Raw genomic sequence first — 24,417 nt, 5'->3', positions numbered from 1 at the left:
TCAGTCGCCCTAGGGTTGTCACCGGCGGCTAGCCGCCCTGGGGTTGTCACCGGTGGTCAGTCGCCCTGGGGTTGTCACCGGCGGTCAGTCGCTCTGGCGTTGTCGCCGGCGGCCAGTCTTTGTAGGGTTGTCGCGGGCGGTCAGTCGCCGAGGCGGCTCGCCGTGCAGCCGTATTGAACACGACCGAGGTGAACGCCCCGCAGCCTAAAGGTCGGCGCCGGGCCTCGCTTTTTGTCCGCAGCCGCCAGCCAATATGGCGGCCCGTGTGACGAGAGCAGGGCACGGTCGGCCACTGAGGCAGCTCCTGTTTCGAGGGTGAGGCACGGTCGGCCGGTATGGCAGCCGCCGCGGCCGGGGGCGGGCCGTGCGCCGTCACGCACAGAGCCAGAGCGCGGCCCAGCGCCGCCGCCGCCGCCGCCGCCGCCGAGCTGCCGCCGGCACACGTGCATCCAGCCGCTGGACGACGCCGGCCACAGATGCGGCACCAGCTGCGCGCGGCCGCGCCCCTCCAGGCCGGCTGGGGGCGCCGCCGCCCGGCCGCGAACGCTCCGCGCTCCACCCACCGTCCGCCCACCGTTCTGCGCGCGCGCGCGCGCGAGGACTCTGACCCCCGCGCCGACCCCCTGCCGTGTCGGCGGCGGAGCGTTGTCAGCTCTGGGGTATCAGTAGGTGTTGACGAGCTCAAAAGCCAACGATTGATGACTGTCGACGAGAGTGAACGTGGGAAGATCGTTTCCCGAAACGTAATAAAAACTGCGGCTATCAGTTACGCAAGCGCCGACTTCATTTGCGTCTGAATTACTTCTGCTTCCAGCGTGATGTAATGGCGAGATGATTGATTTTACGGCAGTGGGAAAGGCGTAGGCGAGGGCTGAAGTGATATTCAATTGCCTTTGAAATGCATGACTGCATGGGTCTCAGCTGACATCGATGAAACACGGGAATCGATCTCGCTACGTCATTCGGCTACATGGTTTCTCTCAGGCTGCCCTGGTTTGCAGCGGCCCAGGGTCACGCCATCAGAGCCCACGGTGCGAGACGTCGCCCCTGTTCCGCCCGCCACCCTCAGACTGCCCTGGTTTGCAGCGGTCCAGGGTCACACCATCAGAGTCCGCGGTGTGACGCTCCGCCCCTGTTCGGCCCGCCACCCTCAGACTGCCCTGGTTTGCAGCGGCCCAGGGCCACACCATCAGAGCCCACAGTATGACACGTCGCCCCTGTTCGGCCCGCCACCCTCAGACTGCCCTGGTTTGCAGCGGGCCAGGGTCACACCATCAGAGCCCGCGGTGCGACACTCCGTCCCTGTTCCACCCGCCACCCTCAGGCTGCCCTGATTTGCAGCGGGCCAGGGTCACACCATCAGATGCCACAGTATGACACGTCCCCCTGTTCGGCCCGCCGCCCTCTCTCAGGCGGACCGCTTGTTCTCCAGCGCGTGACCCGCGGTATGTGCCGTGCCGACAGTTCAAGGAGGCGATGCCACTGACGGGCCGCTCAGCCATCCTCGGTGAGCAGCGCAACAACTACTTCTGCGACGTGGCGTGCGGCCGCGGCGAGATGGGCGACTCGACGTACGCCATCACCCGGTCCGGCCTGCTCTGCGAGTTCAACAACCGCCGCCTGCTCGACAAATGGGTGGAGCTGCGGGTGAGGGCGGTGCACGCACAGCGGAACAGGTGGAGGAGGGCCGCTCACGCACAGTGGGAGGGGCACGAACAGATGGCGCGGGACTAGGAGCCCAGGTTCGCGCGACTCTGACGTCCGATTGCAGTACGTAAGAGGGGTGTAGCTTTGGCAAATAAGTTGAGGAGGGGCTGGGGAGGGAAATGACTAATCTACCTTCAAAGTGCAGGAAAATGTGTTTTTCTCCGTACACATGTGTATAGCCAACTTCCTTCTGAAATTTTCCGCGGGCGAGGGGGAGGTGGAGCTGAAGCCCCGCCCTAATGGAATGGGAAATGACACTCCTAGCATGTAGTGCAGCGGAGCCACACCGGGAGTGGATGGGTCATACCTCGTACCCGTTTGTAGGTACTTGGGGGAGGGGGAGGGGATCTGGCAGCTTTAGAACGTTGGCATCGGTTAGCAGACATCGTGTGCAGCGGACGTGGGGTATTCTGTGACGTTAGTGCGAGACAACTGCCCACCAAATGGGACCGAGTCGCCGTTGAGTCTGGTCGTGCAGTGGGCGCGTGACCATCCTCGGCGTGCGGCGAAGCTGCGCGTTTCGCGATGTGGCCACCAGCGCCGCTCGGCCTGCTGACACCGGGCGGGACGCGCCTGACGCTGTCCCCCGCCGGCCGGCCGCAGACGCAGACGGCCAACTGCATGGCGGCCGGCGAGCAGCTGATCTTCATCGGCTGCGCGGACGGCATCGTGCGCTGTTTCTCGCCGCACACGCTGCAGTTCGTCACCACGCTGCCGCGCACCCACTACCTGGGCGTGGACCTGGCCCGGGGACTGGCCATCAGGTACTGCGGCCGCTCCCAGGCCGGCGCGTGCGACGCCGACCCGATGGCGGTGTGGTGACGTGGTGTGATGCCGGCGATGACGTCATGGTGCCGGCTGTGCGCCATCGTCGGGGTGTTACCAGGGTGTTACCAGCCATCAGGTGCTGTTGAGACATGAGGTGATGGGGCTTGCCCGCCGAGCTCCGTTGCCTGAGACCTGCCGTCGGCCGGCGGGCTGGCCGCCATACCGCTTTACATTATTTGCGCATTAACATGTGACCGAGGCGCCTGGAATTCCGCATTCTTTAACTAGTTGATGATGTCTTTGATGATGCACTTGATGCACGGCATGCAAGAGGCGCGCGGATTCCTGGCAAGTGCACGGAATGGCCGCAGCGATCGCTTCACCGAAGCGCCGGGCGAGCGCGGCGGCGCCGTGGCGTGCGGCAAGGCCGGCTGGGGGCCGGCGCGGCCGGGGCCGTTCGCCGGGCCCGGCAGCGGGGCCACCCCACCGAGCGGGCGGCGCGCGGCGGCGCCTGACGGGGCGGGCTCGTTGCAGCCACATGGCGGCGCACCCGGCCGGCAGCCGGTACCCGGACTGCGTCGGCGTGACCTACGACGAGACGGCGCACAAGGTCACCTGCTTCTACAACGATCACTCCGTCTACGTGTGGGACGTGCGCGACATCGGCAAGGTGCGGCCGGCGATGAGGTCATGGCGCGGGGGCCGCGCGGCACGCCCCTGCGGCGCCGCTGTGTGGGGACGGACGGCCATGACTGGGCAGGCGTAGCAGTCTTGAGCCACTAACGCTCTCAGCTCATCTGTCATAGCTCGTTTGTCTGCTGCATTGTGCGCATTTGTTTATGTCCAGTTTGTCTTTTGTACGCGAGGCTTTCGGTGGCTTATTTTTGTAGTTTGAATTATATTTTAGGATGTTAGGCGGCTTCAGCTACGTTTTCGCCATCGGAATGTTTTTGTGCTCCGCGGGTAAATGGTTCACCTTTTTCATGTCATGCTGTATGTAACAGCCATGGTTTTTCCTGAGGATGGGAAAGCTGTGCACGTACTAATCGCCCCGACTGTGTTTTGCCGCCCTTTGGTTAAGGAGTGCGCTGTCATTTCTGCGAGTCATCCCATCTCACCTGCTGTTGCCACCAATAGGAGCCAGTTTTTGTGGTCGCCGCCGAGTGATTCATCATATTTTTCCGAGTACCTGTCATCGTGGCGTTCTCAGCTGCCATTTGGCTAACATTTGGCGGCGCGGCCTTTGAACGGGTTGGCCGCTCCCCTCATCGAGTGATGGTTCGCCAGGCGGTCGCCCTGCACCTAGACTGGAAGCTGACGTCCTTCCCCAGGTGATGGGCTGGGCAGGGCGCCCTGCCCAATAGCCGCAAGCCACCCCTTCCCCAGAACATGACCTGCCTCGCTCACGCCAAGCGAGCAGGCCGCCCTCTGCCCGGGCCCTGGCTGTCCCTGGTCTCATCATAACTAGCCTCGGTTTGTCTCTGACATCACCTGTCCTCTGTCCGTACAGGTGGGCAAGTCGCACTCGTTCCTGTACCACTCTGCCTGCATCTGGGGCGTCGAGACGTACCCGCAGGTGGACGGCCTGAAGTCGGTGCTGCCGCCGGGCTCCTTCATCACCTGCTCGTCGGACGACACCATCCGCATCTGGAACCTCGACCCCAGCATGCCCAACAACACCGTGTACAAGCGCAACATCTACAGCAACGTGAGTGGCCGCGCCGAGGGGGGAGGGGGGCTCGGTGGCGACTGCTAGTGTCGGACGGATGACGCGGTGCTGGGGCGACTGTAGTGACGATGGCTATGAACCGCGGTGACTGGTAATTGTGTTGTGAGCTAGTATGTCTGGTGTTAGTGCCGGAGAGAAAGCACCTTTTTGCTTCGAGAGGCGAACGTGAACACCGGATTTCTCTTCCTCGCATCTTCCATCCCGCGGTACTGTACATCTTGCAAGCGCCCAAAACAGCCATACACTGACAGGCGTGTTTGCCGACTCCTTGGCATCCGTCCTTGGAGGATGGTGCTGTATGTGGGGTGTATCAGTGTGTGGTACCCTAAGATCAAGCTCTTGAATGACGAACGCCATCTTCGCTCTGCGCCGGCTGATAAGTAGCGCGCGCCCATCATGTGCAGACCGCATGCGCGGTGGCGTCCTGACCCGTCTCTGCCGCCTGCGCAGGACCTTCTGAAGATCCTGTACATCGACCCGTCGCTGCAGTACCTGAAGGACGTGGACCAGGGCTCGCGGGAGAACAGCGACAAGACCGACCCCAGCTACGACTGCAAGAACGGCGTGCGCTGCATCAAAATATCGCCCGACGGCAAACAACTGGCCTCGGGGGACCGGCAGGGAAACATCAGGTGCGTGGCCCTGCCAGTCGGCTCGTGAGGCGCCGCCGGCCGGCCTCGAGGCGGCGAAGAAAACACTCGGGCTCTCAATTAGTGGACATCACAAGCAAACATGCTACTGACATGGCCATTGTAGATTGCGGGTTTGCGCTGTTCATGTCATTGCTGAGAACGCCACCGGTGGCTACCCATTTGAAGACGGCATCCCACCGAACAAAATGAGTTCTAGATTATGTGTGTGATGGCGACTAGAGCGCCGTCGGTGTCCGCAGTGTAATAACTGTCGTCCGGTGGCCACGTTTTTCTGCTGATAACTCAGCGACCCAGGGTAGGGCCGTGCCCGGACTGTCTGATAACGGCCAGCGAAGAGTGTTCATCTCCGCTCAGCGAGCCTCGTCGCCGTGGCCGGTCCGTGCTGACCTCTCCGCCGCCGTGGCCGGTCTGTGCTGACCCCTCCGTCGCCGTGGCCGGTCCGTGCTGACCTCTCCGCCGCCGTGGCCGGTCCGTGCTGACCCCTCCGCCGCCGTGGCCGGTCCGTGCTGACCTCTCCGCCGCCGTGGCCGGTCCGTGCTGACCTCTCCGCCGCCGTGGCCGGTCTGTGCTGACCCCTCCGCCGCCGTGGCCGGTCCGTGCTGACCCCTCCGTCGCCGTGGCCGGTCCGTGCTGACCTCTCCGCCGCCGTGGCCGGTCTGTGCTGACCCCTCCGTCGCCGTGGCCGGTCCGTGCTGACCTCTCCGCCGCCGTGGCCGGTCCGTGCTGACCCCTCCGTCGCCGTGGCCGGTCTATGCTGACCCCTCCGCCGCCGTAGCCGGTCTGTGCTGACCCCTCCGTCGCCGTAGCCGGTCCGTGCTGACCTCTCCGCCGCCGTGGCCGGTCCGTCCTGACCTCTCCGCCGCCGTGACCGGTCCGTGCTGACCTCTCCACCGCCGTGGCCGGTCTGTGCTGACCCCTCCGCCGCCGTGGCCGGTCTGTGCTGACCCCTCCGCCGCCGCGGCTGGTCTGTGCTGACCTCTCCGCCGCCGTGGCTGGTCCGTCCTGACCTCTCCGCGGCCGTGGCCGGTCCGAGCTGACCCCTCCGCCGCCGTGACCGGTCCGTGCTGACCCCTCCGCCGTCGTGGCCGGTCCGTGCTGACCTCCCCGCCGCCGTGGCCGGTCCGAGCTGACCCCTCCGCCGCCGTGGCCGGTCCGAGCTGACCCCTCCGCCGCCGTGACCGGTCCGTGCTGACCCCTCCGCCGTCGTGGCCGGTCCGTGCTGACCCCTCCGCCGCCGTGGCCGGTCCGTGCTGACCCCTCCGCCGCCGTGGCCGGTCCGTGCTGACCTCTCCGTCGCCGTGGCCGATCCGTCCTGACCTCTCCGCCGCCGTGGCCGGTCGGAGCTGACCCCGCCGCCGCCGCCACCACCGCAGGGTACACGAGCTGCAGTTCATGGACGAGCTGTGCAAGATCGAGGCACACGACGCCGAAGTGCTCTGCCTGGAGTTCAGCCGGCCCGAGTCTGGCTGGCGACTGCTGTCGTCCGCCTCCCGCGACCGGCTCATCCACCTGTTCAACGCCGACCAGGTGCGGCGGCCGGCCCGCCACCCCTGAGGGGGGGGGGGCCCTGCTGCTGGGCGGGGACAGGAGAGGGTCCCTGCCCCTGGGCGGGTAGGGGGGACGGGAGGGGTCCTGGCCACTGGTCGGGGCGGGAGAGGGTCCCTGCCACTGGGCGGGAGGGGGAGGGGGACGGGAGGAGTCCTGGCCACTGGGCGGGGCGGGAGAGGGGCTTTGCCACTGGGCGGAGTCGCCGCCGGTATTTTGCGTCGGAAGGGGATCTATCGGTGGGCGGGTGCGTTGTTTTTGCCGGTTTGACGCGGTGGATCCGTGACAGTTGCATTAGGGGTTGGGAGGTGCTCTCTTGCTAGAAAAGATCTGGCCGGCGCAACTCAAATGTAAAACCATGCGTATTGCATGGCCACGCAGTCACGGTGCCGTGTGATGACTAGCATTGTCGTGATCGTCATCCAGGTTTGAAACCCACTGTGCAATGTTCATGGAAGGGTGACTAATGGTAATGAAATCAATTACCCGCAGTCTTGATGCTGCTCATGAAGCGTATTAGCTTGTAGCTTTTATGTGGCTCGGAAAGGCTGTCCCGTACGAACCCTTTTCTCCTCCCCCTCCCCTGCAGTTTCTCGGTAGAGCGCATGCGCGCAGCCGCGCCATGGTGTGCTAGTTCCATTGTGTAACGCCTGCTGTGTGCCGTACGTACGTCTGACGCCCGCCGTCATGCTCTCGCCCTCAGGAGTACCAGTTCCTGCAGACGCTGGACGACCACAGCTCGTCGATCACGGCCGTGCGCTTCTTCCAGAACCAGGAGCGCCTCTTCATGGTCAGCTGCGGCGCCGACAAGTCCGTCATCTTCCGGCAGGCGGGCCTGGTGAGTCTCGCGGGCGCGCCGCCGCCGGGGACGCCGACACCGGCCTCGCCCCGCTGTGCCGGCGCTTCGGGGGGCGCTTGTCACCGAAGCCTGCCACTGGGGTGGAACGTTCGTCAGGGTCTGGCGAGAGAGCGCTGCAATGAGTGGGGCGGAACTAGATGGTGAGACCGTTGTGCCAGGCCAGCACCAACTGTCCTAGCCCACTGCTGGGGTGGCCGGTGGGCGGTCACAGCGGCCGCGCCCCTCCCTTGTTACGGGTGGGGTCGTGATCGCTGTGTCCCAAGTCTGGGGATCTGATTTTGATCACCTGTTTAGTGTGAGGCGCGTGTGCTGCCCGTCAGCCCCACTGACTCATCCAGCCATCCCACCGGTGCCCAATGCTGCCCTGACCCTGATGCGTCCGTTGCCGTCCCCGACTCTGACGCGCCTGGTGCCGTTCCTGAGCCCCGACCCTGACGCCCTGATCCTGACGCCCTGCCCTTGACGCCCTGACCCTTACGCGCCCGTTGCCGTCCCTGGCGCGCCGACCCTGACGATCTGACCCTGACGCGCCGACCCTGACGCGCTGCGCCGGCGGCCGCCGCAGAGCGCCGAGCGCCAGCTGCAGTTCTCGCGGAGCCACAACGTCGTGGGCAAGACGACCCTGTACGACATGGAGGTGGACCACTCGCAACGGCACATCCTCACCGCCTGCCAGGACCGCAACATCCGCGTTTACAACGTCGCCAACGGCAAGCACAGCAAGACGTTCAAGGGCAGCATCGCCGACGACGGCACCCTCATCAAGGTGGGGGCGCGGGCGCCGGCGGTGGCGGTCGGTTCAGGGGGGCTCGCTGCGTGCCGTCGCGTCAGAGGCGCGCCGCCGACAGTCGGCGACGAATGAGTGGCTGGGTCCGATGTGATCCGCCGCACGCTCCGAGCGCAGCCGCGCAGCGTTCGTGGCGGATAGCCTGTTATGGACGAGTGGCGCGTAGTCGCCGTGGAATGCGGCCTGTCTCCAGCGAGCCTTCGCTTGGACGTGCCGGCCGTCTGTAGCGTGACTAACCATTTAAGGAGCATTCTTCGGTTGCGTGAGGAAAAGTGCACGGCTCGTGCAGCCCATTTGCCAGGGGATATCTGTTATTACTATAACTATATCTGCGATATCCGATGTCTGTGATGACTGATGACTATTGGTGTTCGCTGCGGATGTGTTTGTAACGGATGCCTGAACGCCCGTCTGTTGAGCGGTGTTGCGTGCGTCCCGGCGCTTCGGTGAAGACCTCGCTCGTCCGTTCCGTCAGCTGTCGATGGACCAGTCGGGCATCTACGTGGCCACGTCCTGCACGGACAAGACCCTGTACGTGTACGACTATTACTCAGGCGACTGCATGGCGTCCATGTTCGGCCACAGTGAGCTCGTCACCGGCCTCAGGTCAGTCTCGGCGTCTCTGGTACCGGCCGCGGGTGGGCCCATGCGCCACTGGTACCGGCCGGAGGTGGGCCCATGCGCCACTGGTACCGGCCGGACGTGGGCCTCTGCGTCACTGGTACAAACCGCGGGTGGGCCTATGTGTCTCTGGTACCGTTCGCTGGTGGGCCTCTGCGTCACTGGCACCGGCCGCTGGTGGGCCTCTGCTTCACTGGTACCGGCCGCTGGTGGGCCTCTGCGTCACTGGTACCGGCCGCGGATGGGACTCTGCGACACTGGTACCGGCCGCGGATGGGACTCTGCGGCACTGGTCCCGGCCGCGGATGGGCCTCTGCGTCACTGGCACCGGCCGCTGGTGGGCCTCTGCGGCACTGGTACCGGCCGCGGATGGGACTCTGCGGCACTGGTACCAGACGCGGTGGGCCTCTGCGTATCGGCGTTGCTGGTGTCAGTATCGGGGTTTGGATGTCGTTGGCACCAGTATAAGGGACCTCGGCGTCGCCCGACTGCCCAAAGACGGCCTTAACGTAAGGTGTCTGTACGCGCACGGGCTGGGCAGGGACAGTTGTGAGATCGTTGACTCACGCTGCGCGTTTTTCGCATGGTGACCTTGTGAAGCCAGAGCCCCATATTTTTGTTTCGCTTACCCCGTCTGTTGCCGGCCTGTACTATCGCTTATCAATGTCTGACGGTCCCTGCCGACCTCCCACGACCTGTACTGACCGCGTCTGCCCCGGCCGACCTCGCCGAACTCTGCCGACCCCGCTGACCCCGCCGATCGGCCGCCGCCAGGTTCACGGACGACTGCAAGCACCTGATCACGGTGTCGGGAGACGGGTGTGTGTTCGTGTGGCGCGTGCCGCACGACATGGCGCAGACGATGCAGGCGCGGCTGCAGCAGCAGGCGCGCCGCAGCCGGCGCCGCCAGACGCTCTCGGCGCCGCCGGCCGACACGGACGCCGCCGGCAGTCCGGAGGAGGGCCTGTACGACAGCAACGCCAACGAGCGCGACGATCCGGACTACAGGTGCGGCCGAGCGGCCGACGCCGGCCGCTCGGCCGGGCGGGCAGGAGGCCCGCTCGGTGTGATAGGGCCCGTGTGACACGCGTGGGACCCGCGCAAGTGCTTTGCGCGTGGCTGGCGGGACTAAGCTGGGCCTTTTGGTGCGTGTGCAGCGGAGGAAACAGACAAAGATGGCCTAGTTGGCTGCTGTTCAGCTACGTCGCTTTGCGAGGTTTTGACGAGCGCTGCAGTGTCAGGGCGTGCACGTACAGATCGACGGCAAGGTGTGATAAGCTGTTTGTAACACCCCTCCCAATTTGCCCTCCTAATCGAACAGCGCCACCATTTTTTGTAGTTACTTGGCGGCCACCGGGAGCGTGACACGACTGTTCCTCTCAGCAGCCCTGGTAAAGTCGCTCCTCCAGATCATGCCCCAGGTCTAACTGGAGCTGAGCATAGTGTGATCCGCTGCCCCCTCCGCCTGGCGTGGTCCGAAGTCGGCCCTCGGGTCAGGCGAGGTCGAGGTCAGCAGAGGCGAGCAGAGGTCGCCAGACGGCCCCGCGTCCTGCCGACAGGTTCAGCGTCGGCGGGCTGCCTCAGTGGGCCAAGCGGAAGGTGACCGAGACGTCGCCGTCGCCCACCAATGAGCGGACCGTCGACTTCCCCAAGGGCCGCTGGGCGCAGCGCATCGACTCGGCCGGCATGACCGTCAAGTCCATCTACGACCGCGACAGCGTCATCCCCTTCCCGGCTCAGGGTGTGTGCGCGCGCCGCCGGCCGCCGGCGTGGGGCTGCGGTATGCCCCGCGGGAGGCGGCGGGACGCACTGGCACCGGGGCGGGCGCCAGCGGTGGGTCTCCAGCTCTCCTGCGGGTTGAGTGAAGGAGGTCGTGGCCGGAGACGCCCCTGGTGAGGCGGTGATGCTAGTGTGGTCCCGTGTGTCGGGTGAGCTGTGGTGTCGCCCTTTCCTGGTCTCGTACAGCACTGTATGAAGCGGCTGGCCGGCACAGCTGTGCCGCGCTGTGCCTGCTGTGCTAGCAGCGCCGCTATTCCGTGCTGCCGTCGTCTCAGCGCCTGCCGGCACAGCTGTGCCTCGCTGTGTCTACTGTGCTAGCAGCACCGCTGTCCCGTGCTGCCGGCGTCTCAGCGCCGGCCGGCACAGCTGTGCCGCGCTGTGCCTGCTATGCCAGCAGCGCCGCTGTCCCGTGCTGCCGGCTTCTCAGCGCCGGCCGGCACAGCTGTGCCGCGCTGTGCCTGCTATGCCAGCAGCGACGCTGTCCCGTGCTGCCGGCTTCTCAGCGCCGGCCGGGCGCGCGGCCTGCGGTCGGCTGACGGGGCGTTCTCCGGTGCCGCAGACCGGCGGAGAGGCGGGCCGGCCGACTCTGAGGGCTCCAAGGACAGTTCCCTGGAGGACTCTGCCACGATCGGCGGCAAGGAGCCGCTCTCCCGCCCGGTACGTTGGCGGGCTGGCGGACTGGGACACCGCGGCCCCGGCATGCCTGCCGACGAGCCGCAGAGCAGCGGATGAGTCCCACCTTCATGCGAGCCCCGCTTCGTCACGTGCATTGATTGGTCAGCAGTCTCGTGGGACGATCGGTGCGATTGGGCCTGCTTTGCGTCGGTCTGCCGGCTGCGTCGCATTCTTTGGCCGTCGAGACGAGGCGGGTCCGTCGCTGTATATGTGTGCTTCTCATGCTTGCCGACGTCGCTGTTCACTGATCACGCCAGCCTGCGGAGCCGCCCCTGTACATAGTGCCTGACCGGCACTCTGGCCTGTCCACCCACTGCCCGCTGTCTGTACGGACGCTGCACCGCCGCCCTCGTGCAACCTGCCACGGCTTCAGTGGCGACCTGGCTTTCAGCGCATCAAGGATAACGGGTTCGCCCCGAACGCCCAGAGCCTGCGCGAGATACTGGGCAACCGCAACAACCAGCGGGTAAGGTGGGCCGCGCGGTGGCCGGTGCCGAGCCGCGCGCCGGTCCGCTGGATGGCCGCGGCGAGCGCCGGACTCCCGGGGGAAATGCGCGGCCGCTGTAGCGCCGGTGCCTGCTCTGGCGCCGGCTCGAGGCGCGCTCGTCTGGTGGCTGGTAGCCGTGTACGGGTCACGCCGTGGCGCGCACGCCGGCGTCGGCGGCCGGGCCCGACTGTGAAATGCCGCCAGCGCCGTGAGCGTGGCCTGTGTCGCTGACTGATCGCTGGCCCCGTGAGCTGTCGTGTTTGCTGCCGTGATCTGCTGCGGCCCCCGGGCCTGTGTCGTGTGACCCCGGTGACCTTGACCCGCACGGTCGCCAGCTGTCGCGCGGCTCGCGAAGGCCGGAGCTGATCGATGCTCGGAACCGGCCGCTGACGGACGACTCGTCGGACCTCGGCAGCTACCGGCCCGACGTGAGCAACCCCAGAGCGGCGCACGCGCGTCCCGTCGTCCCCTCGCCCAGTCCGGCCCAGCGCGGTCCGGTTCACGCTGTCCGGTCCGCGCTGTCCGGTCCGCCCTGTCCGGTCCGCCCTGTCCGGTCCGCCCTGTCCTCTCCTGTTCTGTCCCGTCGTGTCCCGTCGTGTCCCGTCCTGTCTCTAGTGTCCAGTGCCAAGCCCGGCTCCAGGCAGGCTCCAGACTTGTTCAAGTTGCGGGTGTTGCGGGATGTAGGGTGTGTGTGTGGGAATTTGTAGGCGGAGTCAACTGTTGACGTATGCGAGAGTTTGGAAGGGCTGCCGACTGGACGTGAACACTGGTCTTGCGCGGCAGGTCGGGTGCGAGTGAAGTTCCGGTGGTATGCCGGCCCCGCTTTCCTCCGCCTGCGATCCTCCCCAGCCTTACTGTCGCAGTCAGCATCGCGCCCCTCCACGTCCCCCGCGCGAGAGCAGTGCTGCGGGATCCCCGGAGCGCAGAGGCGGCGCTGCCGGCCGCCCTCGTGCAGGTCAGAGAGTGACGAGTCTGCGCCGCCCCGCAGGACGGCACGACCGACCACGACGGCGACATCGACGACTACAGCGAGCCCGAGTCGACCGAGAACGAGGCGACCGAGGCGCCCATGTACTACCCGCAGCCGACCGTCGACGACACCGCCAGGTGGGGCCGCAGCGCCGGGGGGCATGCAGCGCGCGCTGCCGGCCGGCACGGGGTGGACCGGTCGGCTGGGTCAGCTCGATGATCCCGGACTGCCGCGGCGCTGAATGCTGGGATGGACTGCGAGACCGAGAGCTAGCTCGGTCGTGCGTCTCGTCGGTCGTGATCAGTGGCTGGCGAACGCGGCGAGCCGGGCGCGGCGCCCGTCTGACGCGCCGCCGTCCGTGCCTGCCTGACGCGCCGCCGTCCGTGCCCGCAGCAGCCCGTTTACGGTGAACGCCATGGACCAGGAGGAGCTGCGCCGGTCGGTGCGGCGCTCGCGGCGGCAGCGGCCGGCGCAGCTGACGCTGGCGCCGCTGGTGGCCGCCTCGTCCGACGCCGGCACGGCCACGCAGGAGGAGACGGACGAGGAGGAGGAGGAGGAGGTCAGCACGCCCTCGGCCGACACAGACGGCCAGCAGCGGCTCGGCGGCCTCGCCGTCTCGGCCAGGTGAGACGCGCCGAACACAAACCGACGGCCGCTCGTGCCCCCCAGAGGGCGCGGCAGCGGCTGGTGAGGCAGTAGTTGCTGTATTCGCTGTGGTTTCTGTGGTGCTGTGGACGAATTTTGATAATTAACTCATATGTTTGTCCATGCAGACTCTGTATCTGAGTTATGCATCATGCATGTCATTCAGTCGTGTGTTGCAGGCGAACACGTGCCTTTGTAGGAACAGCTGCATTGCTGAGACACTGGCAGCGTAGTTGTTGTAATGGTGGCAAGCCGACGGCCACTGCCGACATTGTGGCTCCGATGTAACTGTGTGACTGGTAAATGTCCCTTTTTGTTCCAATGCTGTGTTCCATGCTGTACAATTGTCGCCATAGGGAACCATTCACCTGCTGGAAACAGAAAAAATAAAAAAATCTGTGAAACCTTACTTGGCGCAAGACGATAACCGCGACACCGGGATGAAGCTGCGGATATGTTCCGTTCTGTCATGCTCCACACTGCCCCGCAGCATGGAGAGCCTGGACAAAGTGGGCCAACGCGAGCAGTTCCTGGCCAAAAATTTCGAGTCATTAGACGTAGGGGACGAGTCAAATGAAGGCACTGGCGAGTCACCCAACGGGAAGAACAGGTGAGTGACTGCGGGCGGCGTTCTGCGCAGTGAGAGGGGATTCACCGGTCTTGTCTGTACCGATAATGGAGAAGGTGGAGTTCACGCTTGGGGTTTTGTGTTGGCGCACTTTGGAACGGCGATGCAGGAACATGAGTTGACTTTCGCAAGATGTATGCCATTCACAGTGGTCACCTGGCAGAGTCGCACACGTGCAGCCACGCAAATGGCAGATATCCAATTCTTAGGTTATACAAACAGCCGGTAAACATCAGCATCTCAGGATGAAAAGAGCGACACGTGTCCTAACCAAGAGATGTAGCTGTCCAGAATCTCGCCCTCCCCGAAAATCTCTGGAAGCTGAGGACCTTTCAGTCGGCTCCCAGGGAGGAGGATACAATAGCGCGTACCCACAAGGCACTGTCCCAGCAAAATGCGATGCAGGGTATCATGCAGGGTATCATGTGCGATGCAGGGTATCGTGTCACGGTGAGGCCCACAGGTTGACAGGGACCATTATGTGGCCTACGCCGGACTGGCGTGTCAACGCCGTCCGTTGTCTGGCCTGCGTCGGACTGGCGTGTCGGCGCCTTCCGTTGTCTGGCCCGCGCCGGACTGGCGCGTCAGTGCCGTCCGTTATCTGGCCTGCGCCGGACTGGCGCGTCAGTGCCGTCCGTTATCTGGCCCGCGCCGGACTGGCGTGTCAGTGCCGTCCGTTATCTGGCCTGCGTCGGACAGACGTGTCAGCGCCGTCCGTTGTCTCCGTCTCTCCTTCCGAGCGCTGACCGCCGTCCCGCTGTTGCCGCTGCCGCAGCATCTCCAGCAAGTTCCTGGGCCGCAGCTACCAAGCCAACATCGCCCGCTCGCAGGAGAGCCTCAAAAAGCGCGAGGAGCTGCAGCGACGCATCCAGGAGACGCGGCGGAAACTGCAGGGCGTGAGTGCCGAGTGCTGAGTCCGCCGCTGGGCCCGGGGTGTGGGTGGTGCTGGGGCCGCCTCTGGACGCCTCGCGCCGCTGCCCCCCCCCCCCTCCCTCTGGGTGGGTGGGGGGGGGGGGGCAGTCCTAGTCTGCCGCTGCCCCCCCCCCCCCCCGTCTGGGTGCGGGAGGGAGTGCAGTCTGAGTGTGCCGATGCACGCCCCACGTCTCGCAGGCTGCCGGGGCTCGAGGAAATCCACGGACAAACCAGGCTGAACGAAAGATATATGATATAGAATAAAAGCGTAATGATAGGATTCCGCCGTGTGTTAATGTGTACTGCTCAGGCGCAGTGTGGCGCATCCATGACAGGTGTTTGCAAAGAGAATATGAGGTTCTGCTCTGACTGATCTCCGCTAATGTTATGTAATGCTCCTTTGATGGTCTGACTCCTAGGTACTCTTCTCAATAGCCATGATCTTTCCTAATATGCCTCCTGATCACGTCGCTATTCGTAGCCAGTCACCTGAGCTGAACGTGATATAGGGACTCAATTACTTCAAGAGCCGGCTTTGGCATCTCCGGCGGCGCCGACGCCGAGGCTCTGGCTTTGTTGCAGATCGGCCACAAGTCGGGCCTGAAGTCGAGCCAGAGCATCGCCGACCTGAGCTTCCGCGGCCTGTCACAGGGCGGCGCCAGTGCGCCGGTCGCCGAGCGCGGGCGCCGAGGTACACCCGCACACGCGGCGCCAGCCACTAACCTGCATGGGGCGCCAGGTACGCCACCGGGCGCGGGCTGCTGCTCCACGCATGTCTTAAATAGCTCAGAGGCTGTTGACACAGAAAAGCCGTCGCCGGCTAAGTTTTTCTTTCAGAGGGATACCATTGCTATCACAAACCACTAACACGGCTGCGACTGGGGCTGTATAGCAAGAAGATTGCTTTCAGTGCCTGTGTTTGGCTGGTGGTATGTGATGAAACACGGCGATGAATGAAACGAAAAAAGAGCCAGCGACGGCTTTTCTGTACAGTGAATGCCTCAGGCAACCAACGCCGCCAGGTCTGACCGCCGACCGCGCCAAACAAACGTCGGTCGGCGGATGGAGACCGCCTTTCAGCCGCCGCCAGCTGCCGCCTCACCTCTCACGCTTCCGCCCGGTCGCCAGGTGCGCTATGCTGGGAGGTGGCGCGCGACCTCGAGTTCGTGTTCGCGGGCCTGGCGTGCGGCGGCGAGCGCGTGTACCCCGTGTACCCGGTGTCGGTGCTGTACCCGCCCCTGTTCGAGGGCGCGCCGGTCGCCGCCGACGACGGCGACGCCGACGAGAGCCACGTCACTGACTCGGAGCGGGAGGGGGGAGGGCGAGGAGGGGACGGCCGGCTCGCCGGAGCGCGCCGAGTTCAGCCAGGACAGTCTCAACTCGGACGAGGAGCGCGCCGAGCAGGAGCGACTGGCCAGCCTGCGCGAGGAGGAGCGCGGTGCGCGCCGGAGGCCCGCGCCGGCGCCGGCAGCCCGGCCGCCGCTGACCGAGCACGAGATAGCGGCGCGACTGGCGGAGGTGCCACCAGAGGAGGCGCATCGCCACGCCGCGCACGTCATGCAGGACAGCCTGGACGGTGAGCAGCTGCAGCAGCTGGTGGGGCTCACCGAGCAGCTGCGCACGTTCGACCGCCAGCTGCAGCAGCCGGAGGACGCCGGCCGCCGGCCCGGAGCCGCGCCGCAGCGGCCGCCTCCGCTGCCGCTGCCGCTGCGGCGGGCGCACAGTCTGCGGCACCGCATCGACCTGGCCGAAGGCGGAGAGACGGGCTACTTGAGCGACACGACGCCCGGCCTGCGGGAGCGGCTGGGTCTGTCGGCCGCCGGCGCGCCGCCCGGACGGCCGCGGGACCGGGAAGAGGCGCGCGGCCGCCGCCGCCGGCTGCGCTGGCGCCAGGCCGTCAGCTGCTCCCTGCTGCCGGCGTTCGCCGACGCGCCCGAGAAGACGGCCCGCTACGCCACCTACCGGCGCGAGTTCGCGGCGCCCGACTACAGCCACGTGCCGAACATGATCGAACGTCAGAAGCGCATCCCGCAGCGCCCAGCCGTCTCGTGTCAGGAGCACCGCTTCCGCGAGCGCCACCTCTCGGACCCACGGCCCGAGGTGGTGGCCGACGCGGTGCGCCGGCGCCCAGCCGACCTGCAGCTGCTTCAGCGCGGCGGTAACTACGGCTCGGCTGTCTGCCTGTGTGTGCCTGCGCTGGCTGCACACCGCGTGGCCTGGCCTGGCCGGGGACCGCCGCTGGCGGGCGCCGTCGCCGGCGGGTGGGGCGACGCGGGGCGGGCCGGGGGGCAGGCACCGCGACCGGGGCACGCCTGCGCCGCCGACGCGCGGGCCAGGTCCGCCGCCCGCCAGGCCGCGCTCACGCCCCCGGCACGCCGTCGGCCGCCTCGGCCGTTTTCAGCTGGCGCATGGCATGGCATGGCCGCGAGCCGTTCAGTTCCGTCGTAGCGTCGTTGATGTGGCTGTTGGATGCGTTCTGATTCGTTCTGATCCGTTTTGATTTCGTTGACTGTCACGTGTGTATGGTATGCTGCGACCGGCTGTCTGCCCGGCTGCCCGGCTGCCCGGCTGCCCGGCCGCCCGGTCGCCCGGCCGCGCGGTCGCCCGGCCGCCCGGTCGCCCGGCCGCCCGGCCGCCCGGCCGCCCGGCCGCCCGGCCGCCCGGCCGCCCGGCCGCCCGGCCGCCCGGCCGCCTGGCTGCCTGCCCGTCTGCCTGCCCGTCCGGCGGCCCTTCCGGCTGCCCGTCCACCTGCCCGTCTGTCCGTCTGTGCTGGCTGATGCACGATCGTTGATGGGCGGCGGACGCTGCAGCACGCACGGTTTCGGGCGACTCATCCGACCTGGAGCGGGAGCTGGGCGGTGGCCTGCGCCGCGCCGTCTCGCTCAGCGACCTGACAGACGCCAACACGCCGCGCCGCGTCCTGCCCGCCACGCCCGCCGGTAGGTCACGTCTGGTGGGGCGGGCACGAGTCCCGTGCCCGGCGTCAGGCCTGCTGCGGCACATAGGTGGCCGTCAGACGCCTCGCCACATCAGGGGTCAGAACCTCGTATAGCGGTGGTCAGAACCTTTTCCGTATCAGTGGCCGGATCCTCCTCCACATCAGCGGCCAGACACTCCTCGGTGATAGCCCGTCAGGCTCCCGCAGCAGCCATCCCGTTCCAGCCGTCCTCAGGCTCTGTCCCATGCCGGCCGTGGGGTGCTGTGCCGAACCAGCCGTCAGCAGGCGCCGCAGTACCCAGGCAGTCGTCGGCGGACGCCGCAGTACCCAGGCAGCCGTCGGCGGGCGCCGCAGTACCCAGGCAGCCGTCGGCGGGCGCCGCAGTACCCAGGCAGCCGTCGGCGGGCGCCGCAGTAACCCAGGCAGCCGTCGGCGGGCGCCGCAGTAAACCAGGCAGCCGTCGCGGGCGCCACAGTACCAGGCAGCCGTCGGCGGGCGCCGCAGTACCACAGGCAGCCGTCGGCGGGCGCCCGCAGTACCCAGGCAGCCGTCGGCGGGCCGCCGCAGTACCCAGGCAGTCGTCGGCGGGCGCCGCAGTACCCAGGCAGCCGTCGGCGGGCGCCACAGTACCCAGGCAGCCGTCGGCGGGGCGCCGCAGTACCCACGGCAGCCGTCGGCTGGCGCCGCAGTACCCAGGCAGCCGGTCGGCGGGCGCCGCCTAGTACCCGGGCAATCCGTTCGGCGGGGCCGCAGTACAGTACCCAGGCAGCCGCCTCGGCGGGCGCCCGCAGTACCCAGGCAGCACCCGTCGGCGGGCGCTCGCAGTACCCAGGCAGCCGTCGGCAGCTGCGCCACCTAGATACCAGGCAAGCCGTCGGACGGGCGCCGCAAGTACCCAGGCAGCCGTCGGGCGGCGGCCGCAGAGTACCCAGGCAGCCGTTCGGCGGGCAGCCACAGTACCCAGGCAGCCCCGTCGGCGGGCGCCCGCCCAGTACAAGGCAGCCGTCGGCCCGGGCAGCCCACAGTACCCAGGCAGGCCGTCGTGCGGGCGCCACAGTACCCAAGGCCGCCGTTCGGCGGGCCCGGCAGTACCAGGCAGTCGTCGGGCGGGCGCCACATGTACCAGGCAGCCGTCGGCGGGCGACCGATACCAGTTAGTTCCAGGCAGCCGTCGCGAGGAGCGCCGCCGCTTACCCAGGGCAGCCGCCCCTTCCCCGCCACTAGCCGCGGCCGACCCCGGCCTCGTCCCACACCGCTCCGGCGCGCTGCCTTCGGCCGGGCTGGCAGGCCGACGGTCGGTGCCGCTCATTGTCGCTCTGTGTCCGGCCGGCTTGCTCCTCCTGGAACGGAGGCGAGCAGCGCCGGTTGGAGGGATCAGCGGCCGTTCAGCCCCAGAGATGCCGTCCCCGGGCGTTCGATGTTGCCCATGCTCTACGCAGTCTTCAGTTGGGTGTTGGTCTCTGACCCAACTGCTTCCTGGTCGCGACTGCGTCCCTGCCGCACTCGTGGTGAATGTCATGGTGATCGTAGTGTTTTTTTTTTTCTGTCGTCTTGTGCTGGCTTTCAGTGGGCGTGGATGTGCATTGTGATAGTTATTTTCTTGCGTGCTGGTCGGAAGACGGCGGCTTAATTAATATGTCTGAATTGACGCTTCCCGTGATCCGACCCGGCTGGCGTCTCTGGTCCGTGAGACTGTTCTCAGTAGTCGCATCGCATCCGTAATAGATCCTGCCATGCGCGGCACGCCGAAACCGTCCGAGCAGCTCCAGGTGCGCTGCGGCGATCTCCGCAAGATGTACAGACAGCTGACGTCGTCGTAGCGTCTGGCTCCGAGAGAGCATGCCGACGTTTGCGGTCGCGCATCTTGCGGTGGCTGCCCAGATATCACCGCTACATGATCGCAGTTGTAATGCGTTGTGATGGGGAATATGCCGAGAACGGGAATAGATTGTTCCCTGGTACCGGTAAATGCCTCTTGCTGTTTTACATTTTGCAGTAGACATTTTGTTGCAGGCCCCTCCACAATGCAAACAGCGCCCATGGTTGCCGGTAAAGATCAATGATTATTTTACAATCCACCTTCAGGGAAGATTTTTGAAGTCGCTCCCACGGAGGATACATTGCTTCCGGTTATCACTTAATACCAATTATTTTGCATTCCCCATTGGGCATGCTTATTCGAGGTCCCCTGCGCAGCAAGCCATTACGGCTGTCGAGCTGAATGGGGTGCAGCTTTACTTAGTATTCGCAGTACACAGCGCTGGGCCCGCTCAGTAGATTGGCTGCATTGAAACCCGTCGCCCCGTGCGTTTCTCAGGCTTCAAAGCACATGAGCCGATTGCTGGCTAGCGTGACGGCCGCGACCCAGGCGCGTCACAGGCTGCCCCTGATCGCGGCTGACGCGGCGCGGCGGCCCCGGAGCCCTCGCCGACGGACCGCCGTCGCTGCGGCCGGTCGTACCGCGTCCGTCCCGACGCTGGGACGGGCTTGGAACGGTTGGTGGACGGACCGGCTGGTGGCCGGAAGCTTCCGTGGCGGGTATTTAGGCTGCATTCGCCGTCGATGCCACCCCGGATCGGTCCACCGTGAGAACGATCGGCCCGGCGTGATGGCCGGTAATGTGACCTCACCTATGAATGAGCTGTCGCCCATTGGGCAATGAGCTCTGAAGTGACTGGTCCGGTGTGTTAGCCTCATTGTCCGTTATTGACTCGCCTTTGTCTCTTTAAGTCGGAGGTGGGGCATTATCCGCCCAGCAGCCTTTGCGTCTTTACGTTTATGCTCGAACTGTTCGTGCGGACGTGAGTTGCAATAGGTTTGTTGGCTATGTGGGGACTCTGACCTTTCCATCAAGACTTTCCAGTCGATGTCGATGTTTGTCCGTCCCGGTGGCTCAGTTGGTTAGAGCGTCTGCCTTCCGATCCACCCACCCGTGGCTGGGTGGGTTCGAGTCGCTTTAGGGCGCTCGCTATTTGCCCTTGACAGGTATGGCCTGCGGCCGGTGGCAGCGGTCGCGCTAAAGGTCAGTTGACGTCAGAGGGCAGGACGGACCGTGCCGAGCATTGCGGCACGTTAAGCTTTCGCCACTAAATTCTGCCGTTGCATGGGATTGCCCGATCGGATGGTGGGGGTCAGAGCTCACGCAACAAGCACTGCTTAGCGTGAGCGCTGATCCCAGGAATCCATCCATTCAAAAGGGTTCGGATCAAATTTATAAAAAAAATGTCAACTCAGGATTTGGCAACATGCCAACGTAGTCGGTGCTTGCAAAGTGATTTCAGATAATTTTTGAAAGAAGCGTAAAGGGTATCGGACTGTTCTGGTGACTCCTGGTGGCCAGCCATCGATACGCGCCTATGTCGTTTACCATTCTCAGAATGGTAAGTCAGCATGGCTTACTCCCTTAAGTCCTGCACAATGTGCTTCGTTGTTAACGCAGCGATTTTTCTCCGTGGAATTGGCTTTCACATTTACCGTTGCTAGAAGTAGTCACGGCCTGTGACTACTTTTAAGCAACTACATCACCTTTTTTCGGTCGTAGGGGGTGGACTAGGTGACACATACGCACATACATGCATGCGTACGTTGAGTTCTGGTGCATATTTTACCAAACGGAACAGATGCTTAGGTCCTTGGGGCTCGGTGAACCTGTGCCAAGTCCGGTTGGTTGACGTTATAACGAGCCCAGTCTGCAGGTTCGGTCATGAAAAGACGTTACACTATATTGCGGCACTATACTTTTTAAATTGGGACACATGACGAAATTCTTTGTTATTCTTCATTGATGGTGTGCTCCATTCTGTCCTTGCTCTTTAGTGATTGCCTTTTTCTGCGAATGTATTTTCTCTTAATGTTAACCTTTCATGTCGTGCGACCAACCACGATACTCCGTCTTATCGGAACGGTGAAATCCGGTGGTGGCAGTGCTATGGTTCGCGAGATTGAGACACGGCCCTTTCGGTGGCTGGCGGATAGATCGTGAGATGTCACGGAGCTGGAATCGGCCCTCGGAGCCGGGTCCCGGGGCTTATGACTTTAATTGAAGCGACCTCACGTGTGATTGGATGTGACAGCTCGTAGTCTTTGCCCGACCAGGATTTACGGAGGGCCCGGACGCTTTTGGAAACCCATGGTCAAGAGAGTTAAGCTCCGAGCGTCATCGTCAACTTTGCATTTTCAAAAGGTCTGCCTGAGGGGCGGGACAAAGCCACATGGGGGCATCGCAGATGGTAGATTGCCGAATGAAAGCCAATCGTAAATACTTAGATGCAGCCGTGATTGTGTCCTGACTGGTGGACGAAGTGGGGGAAAGGGGAGGAGAGGGGAGGACCGCCTGCGAGTGCCACGTATGTGAGCATCGGCCGCCGCTTGACGGCGGGAGCAAGCGGCTGCGTATGATGCTGCGCCGCGGGACGCCTGCTCGCCGGCGGACTCCATCAGACAAAACAGCGCGCGCGCCGCGTGACAAGAGCGGGCCCACGGGCCGTTCGCCGGCGTCTGGAAGCTGCCTCTCGCTGGCAAACGCGGCTGGCTGCGCGAGTATGCGAGCCATCACCAGCGACCTTAGGTGTGGGTCATTTTACTTCTAGCGGACTGACTGACACCTGGCGCGCGAGCTGGTGTGGTCCCACGCATCCGGGCCGCCTGGCGTTACAGACCAGAGTTGGGCTCGAGCCTGGCTCCGAGCCGAGGACGCGCCAAGCGCGTCGACTGAGATGCAGCTCGTCCCCCCCCCCCCCACGATCTTGGCCCTCGTTTTCGCGCCCCCTGACGAGGGTCGATCTTGGCGGGACTGAGGATCTTGGTCGAAGCGGTTGACCCTGGACCGAGCGTCAACTTGTGACGCCGGGGTGCTGCGAACGGCGATTACTGAGAGGTCATCACGCACTGAATCGCGTGCTGACCATGGGTCAGTTGATCTGGCTGGGACGACAGATGTTGCTGCGATTCCGTTCGCACTAAGCGTCGACTTGGTTGCAACAGCGTGAAGGGGCTTAGTGTCGCCGTTCGGACTGCAGAAGCATTCCACCGCTTCGACGCTGCAACTACGACGCCTCTACGCGTCGACTCCCCAGCGGATTTGCGCAAAAACTCAACCTCATCAGCTTTTCCGAACTAGCCGCCGGCCGACCGGATACCGAAGCGGTCACGGCCTTTGAACTTCGCTGAACTGACGTAGGCTCAAAGCTGCCTGCGGAGTCTTTGACATTCGTAATGAAGTCTGAATTAGAGTAAACGCGCGCGCACACATACGTGCTACCGTCTCGAGGCAGCATGTCGTGCAGTCTCTGCATAGATTTCGACGACAATTGTACACTGTTACGTATCCAGGCCCACTATTTGATATTCATCAGTTGTGGGCGCGTCGAAAGTGCGCGAGGTAGTTCCCTCGCTTGGAATGCCCAAACACTGAACTAGTTACTATCGCCATTTCTTTTAACTTTCTTCCGTCGCCCACTTTGAAGGATGCATCGTGAAATTACTTGGAGTACGTAGCACGTATCCTGGAGTTCCGTTGAGAGATAAAAGGGTCTCAATCGCGTATATACAGTGCTCAATACGTGCACACGTACGCGTAGATGCGGTGCTGGATGCGTACGTATGTGCGCGTATGCAGACGGTTGATATGAATCGGCGGTGACCAATTACCAGGAATCCAGAAAGGACAGTCCGCACTCTTTCCACAAAAATGCGATTCATGTAGTGGCATACATCTTCAAATAGCTGAAATGGCAATGTGAAAAGCCGTAGATGGTATGCAGAAACCTAGCGTTCAATCAGACACGCTCTGGTAGATGCTATAGTGTTGATACCTAACGGCGAAAGCCGGCTTGACCCGTGTCAGACCTTACATCTTTGTCCCAAACAGCGAAGGACGAGAACTCGTCGCCCGCTGTTTTGTGTTTAGTATTTTGTTTGGTCAACAACCGTCCACGAGGTGGCTCGACAGCTGTCGTGGGTGTCCCGGGCTCGTCCGGGTTTGTTGGCGTGTTTTTTGGCCTGGCGGCTCGGCCGTGGTGACGTCACTACAGGGTCCCCATTTCCCGACGGAGTCTGCCCCCTGCGGCGAGAATAGAATGAACAAAATCTGGGCGGGGATGCGCCGGCCTATGGCCATTACGCGGCCGCCTTCACCGATGTCACGTTATTTTGGGACACGCTTCGCTGCCAGACGCCCGTTATTGTATCACAAATCTGCACCTTCCAGAAGAAGCCTTGTGTGGGTCCCGGACGCGAGACAAGGTTTAGCTTTAGCTTTAAGCCACCGACACGCGATCCCAAAGAGTCTAATGGATCGTCTCAAGGGGCCGGCCTCACGCCCGCGAGGCGTCGCTGGTGACGCCCGGCGCCCGCAGCCTGTCCGACCCGGGCCGGCCGCGGTGGCGGTAGGCGCGCGGCACGCGGAGCCTTGAGCGAGCGGAGCTCCGCTCAAGACTCCTCGCTCTTCTCGGGCCGCGTTTCATGGTTTGTTCGGTGGTCTGTGTCGGCATGAAAGCGCTCGGAATGGTCGAGTAAGATGCAGTGTAAAACTGCGCTGAGCTTCTCTGTGAGGGATTTTTTTATGTACAAAGCGCATGCCAGAAAACAACCATACAGTTTGTCACCTCGTAAATTGTGCAAAACTGTAAATCATTAGCTGTGGTTTTTATATGGCCAAACATTGCACATCTTGGTGCTAACAAAATCTGAGGAGTGAAGGCCAAGTTTTGTCGT

At 64.2% G+C, this 24,417-nt stretch overlaps 1 protein-coding gene across 1 annotated transcript in view; it reads left to right on the top strand.

Annotated features, from left to right (window-relative positions):
- Positions 1–24,417, top strand: part of LOC119100671 (mitogen-activated protein kinase-binding protein 1) — a 71,531-nt gene that overhangs the window by 31,535 nt on the left and 15,579 nt on the right. The window contains exons 5-25 of the mRNA XM_037223751.1: positions 1,465–1,647; positions 2,311–2,471; positions 3,010–3,145; positions 3,986–4,183; positions 4,655–4,836; positions 6,231–6,384; positions 7,106–7,240; positions 7,827–8,027; positions 8,524–8,654; positions 9,444–9,677; positions 10,229–10,410; positions 11,008–11,105; positions 11,515–11,589; positions 11,946–12,038; positions 12,599–12,717; positions 12,974–13,120; positions 13,151–13,204; positions 13,716–13,835; positions 14,629–14,749; positions 15,348–15,456; positions 17,576–17,704. Of these exons, the coding sequence (XP_037079646.1) occupies positions 1,465–1,647; positions 2,311–2,471; positions 3,010–3,145; positions 3,986–4,183; positions 4,655–4,836; positions 6,231–6,384; positions 7,106–7,240; positions 7,827–8,027; positions 8,524–8,654; positions 9,444–9,677; positions 10,229–10,410; positions 11,008–11,105; positions 11,515–11,589; positions 11,946–12,038; positions 12,599–12,717; positions 12,974–13,120; positions 13,151–13,204; positions 13,716–13,835; positions 14,629–14,749; positions 15,348–15,456; positions 17,576–17,704 (2,962 nt within the window). The remainder of the gene's footprint in view (positions 1–1,464; positions 1,648–2,310; positions 2,472–3,009; positions 3,146–3,985; positions 4,184–4,654; positions 4,837–6,230; positions 6,385–7,105; positions 7,241–7,826; positions 8,028–8,523; positions 8,655–9,443; positions 9,678–10,228; positions 10,411–11,007; positions 11,106–11,514; positions 11,590–11,945; positions 12,039–12,598; positions 12,718–12,973; positions 13,121–13,150; positions 13,205–13,715; positions 13,836–14,628; positions 14,750–15,347; positions 15,457–17,575; positions 17,705–24,417) is intronic.

This window comes from Pollicipes pollicipes, unplaced genomic scaffold (genome assembly GCF_011947565.3).
Source record: "Pollicipes pollicipes isolate AB1234 unplaced genomic scaffold, Ppol_2.1 Scaffold_2555;HRSCAF=2994_pilon_pilon_pilon, whole genome shotgun sequence".
In the NCBI taxonomy this organism is placed as follows: Eukaryota; Metazoa; Arthropoda; class Thecostraca; order Pollicipedomorpha; family Pollicipedidae; genus Pollicipes; species Pollicipes pollicipes.
The sequence above is the reverse complement of the archived record's forward strand: the minus strand, read 5'-3'. Positions and strand labels throughout refer to the sequence as shown.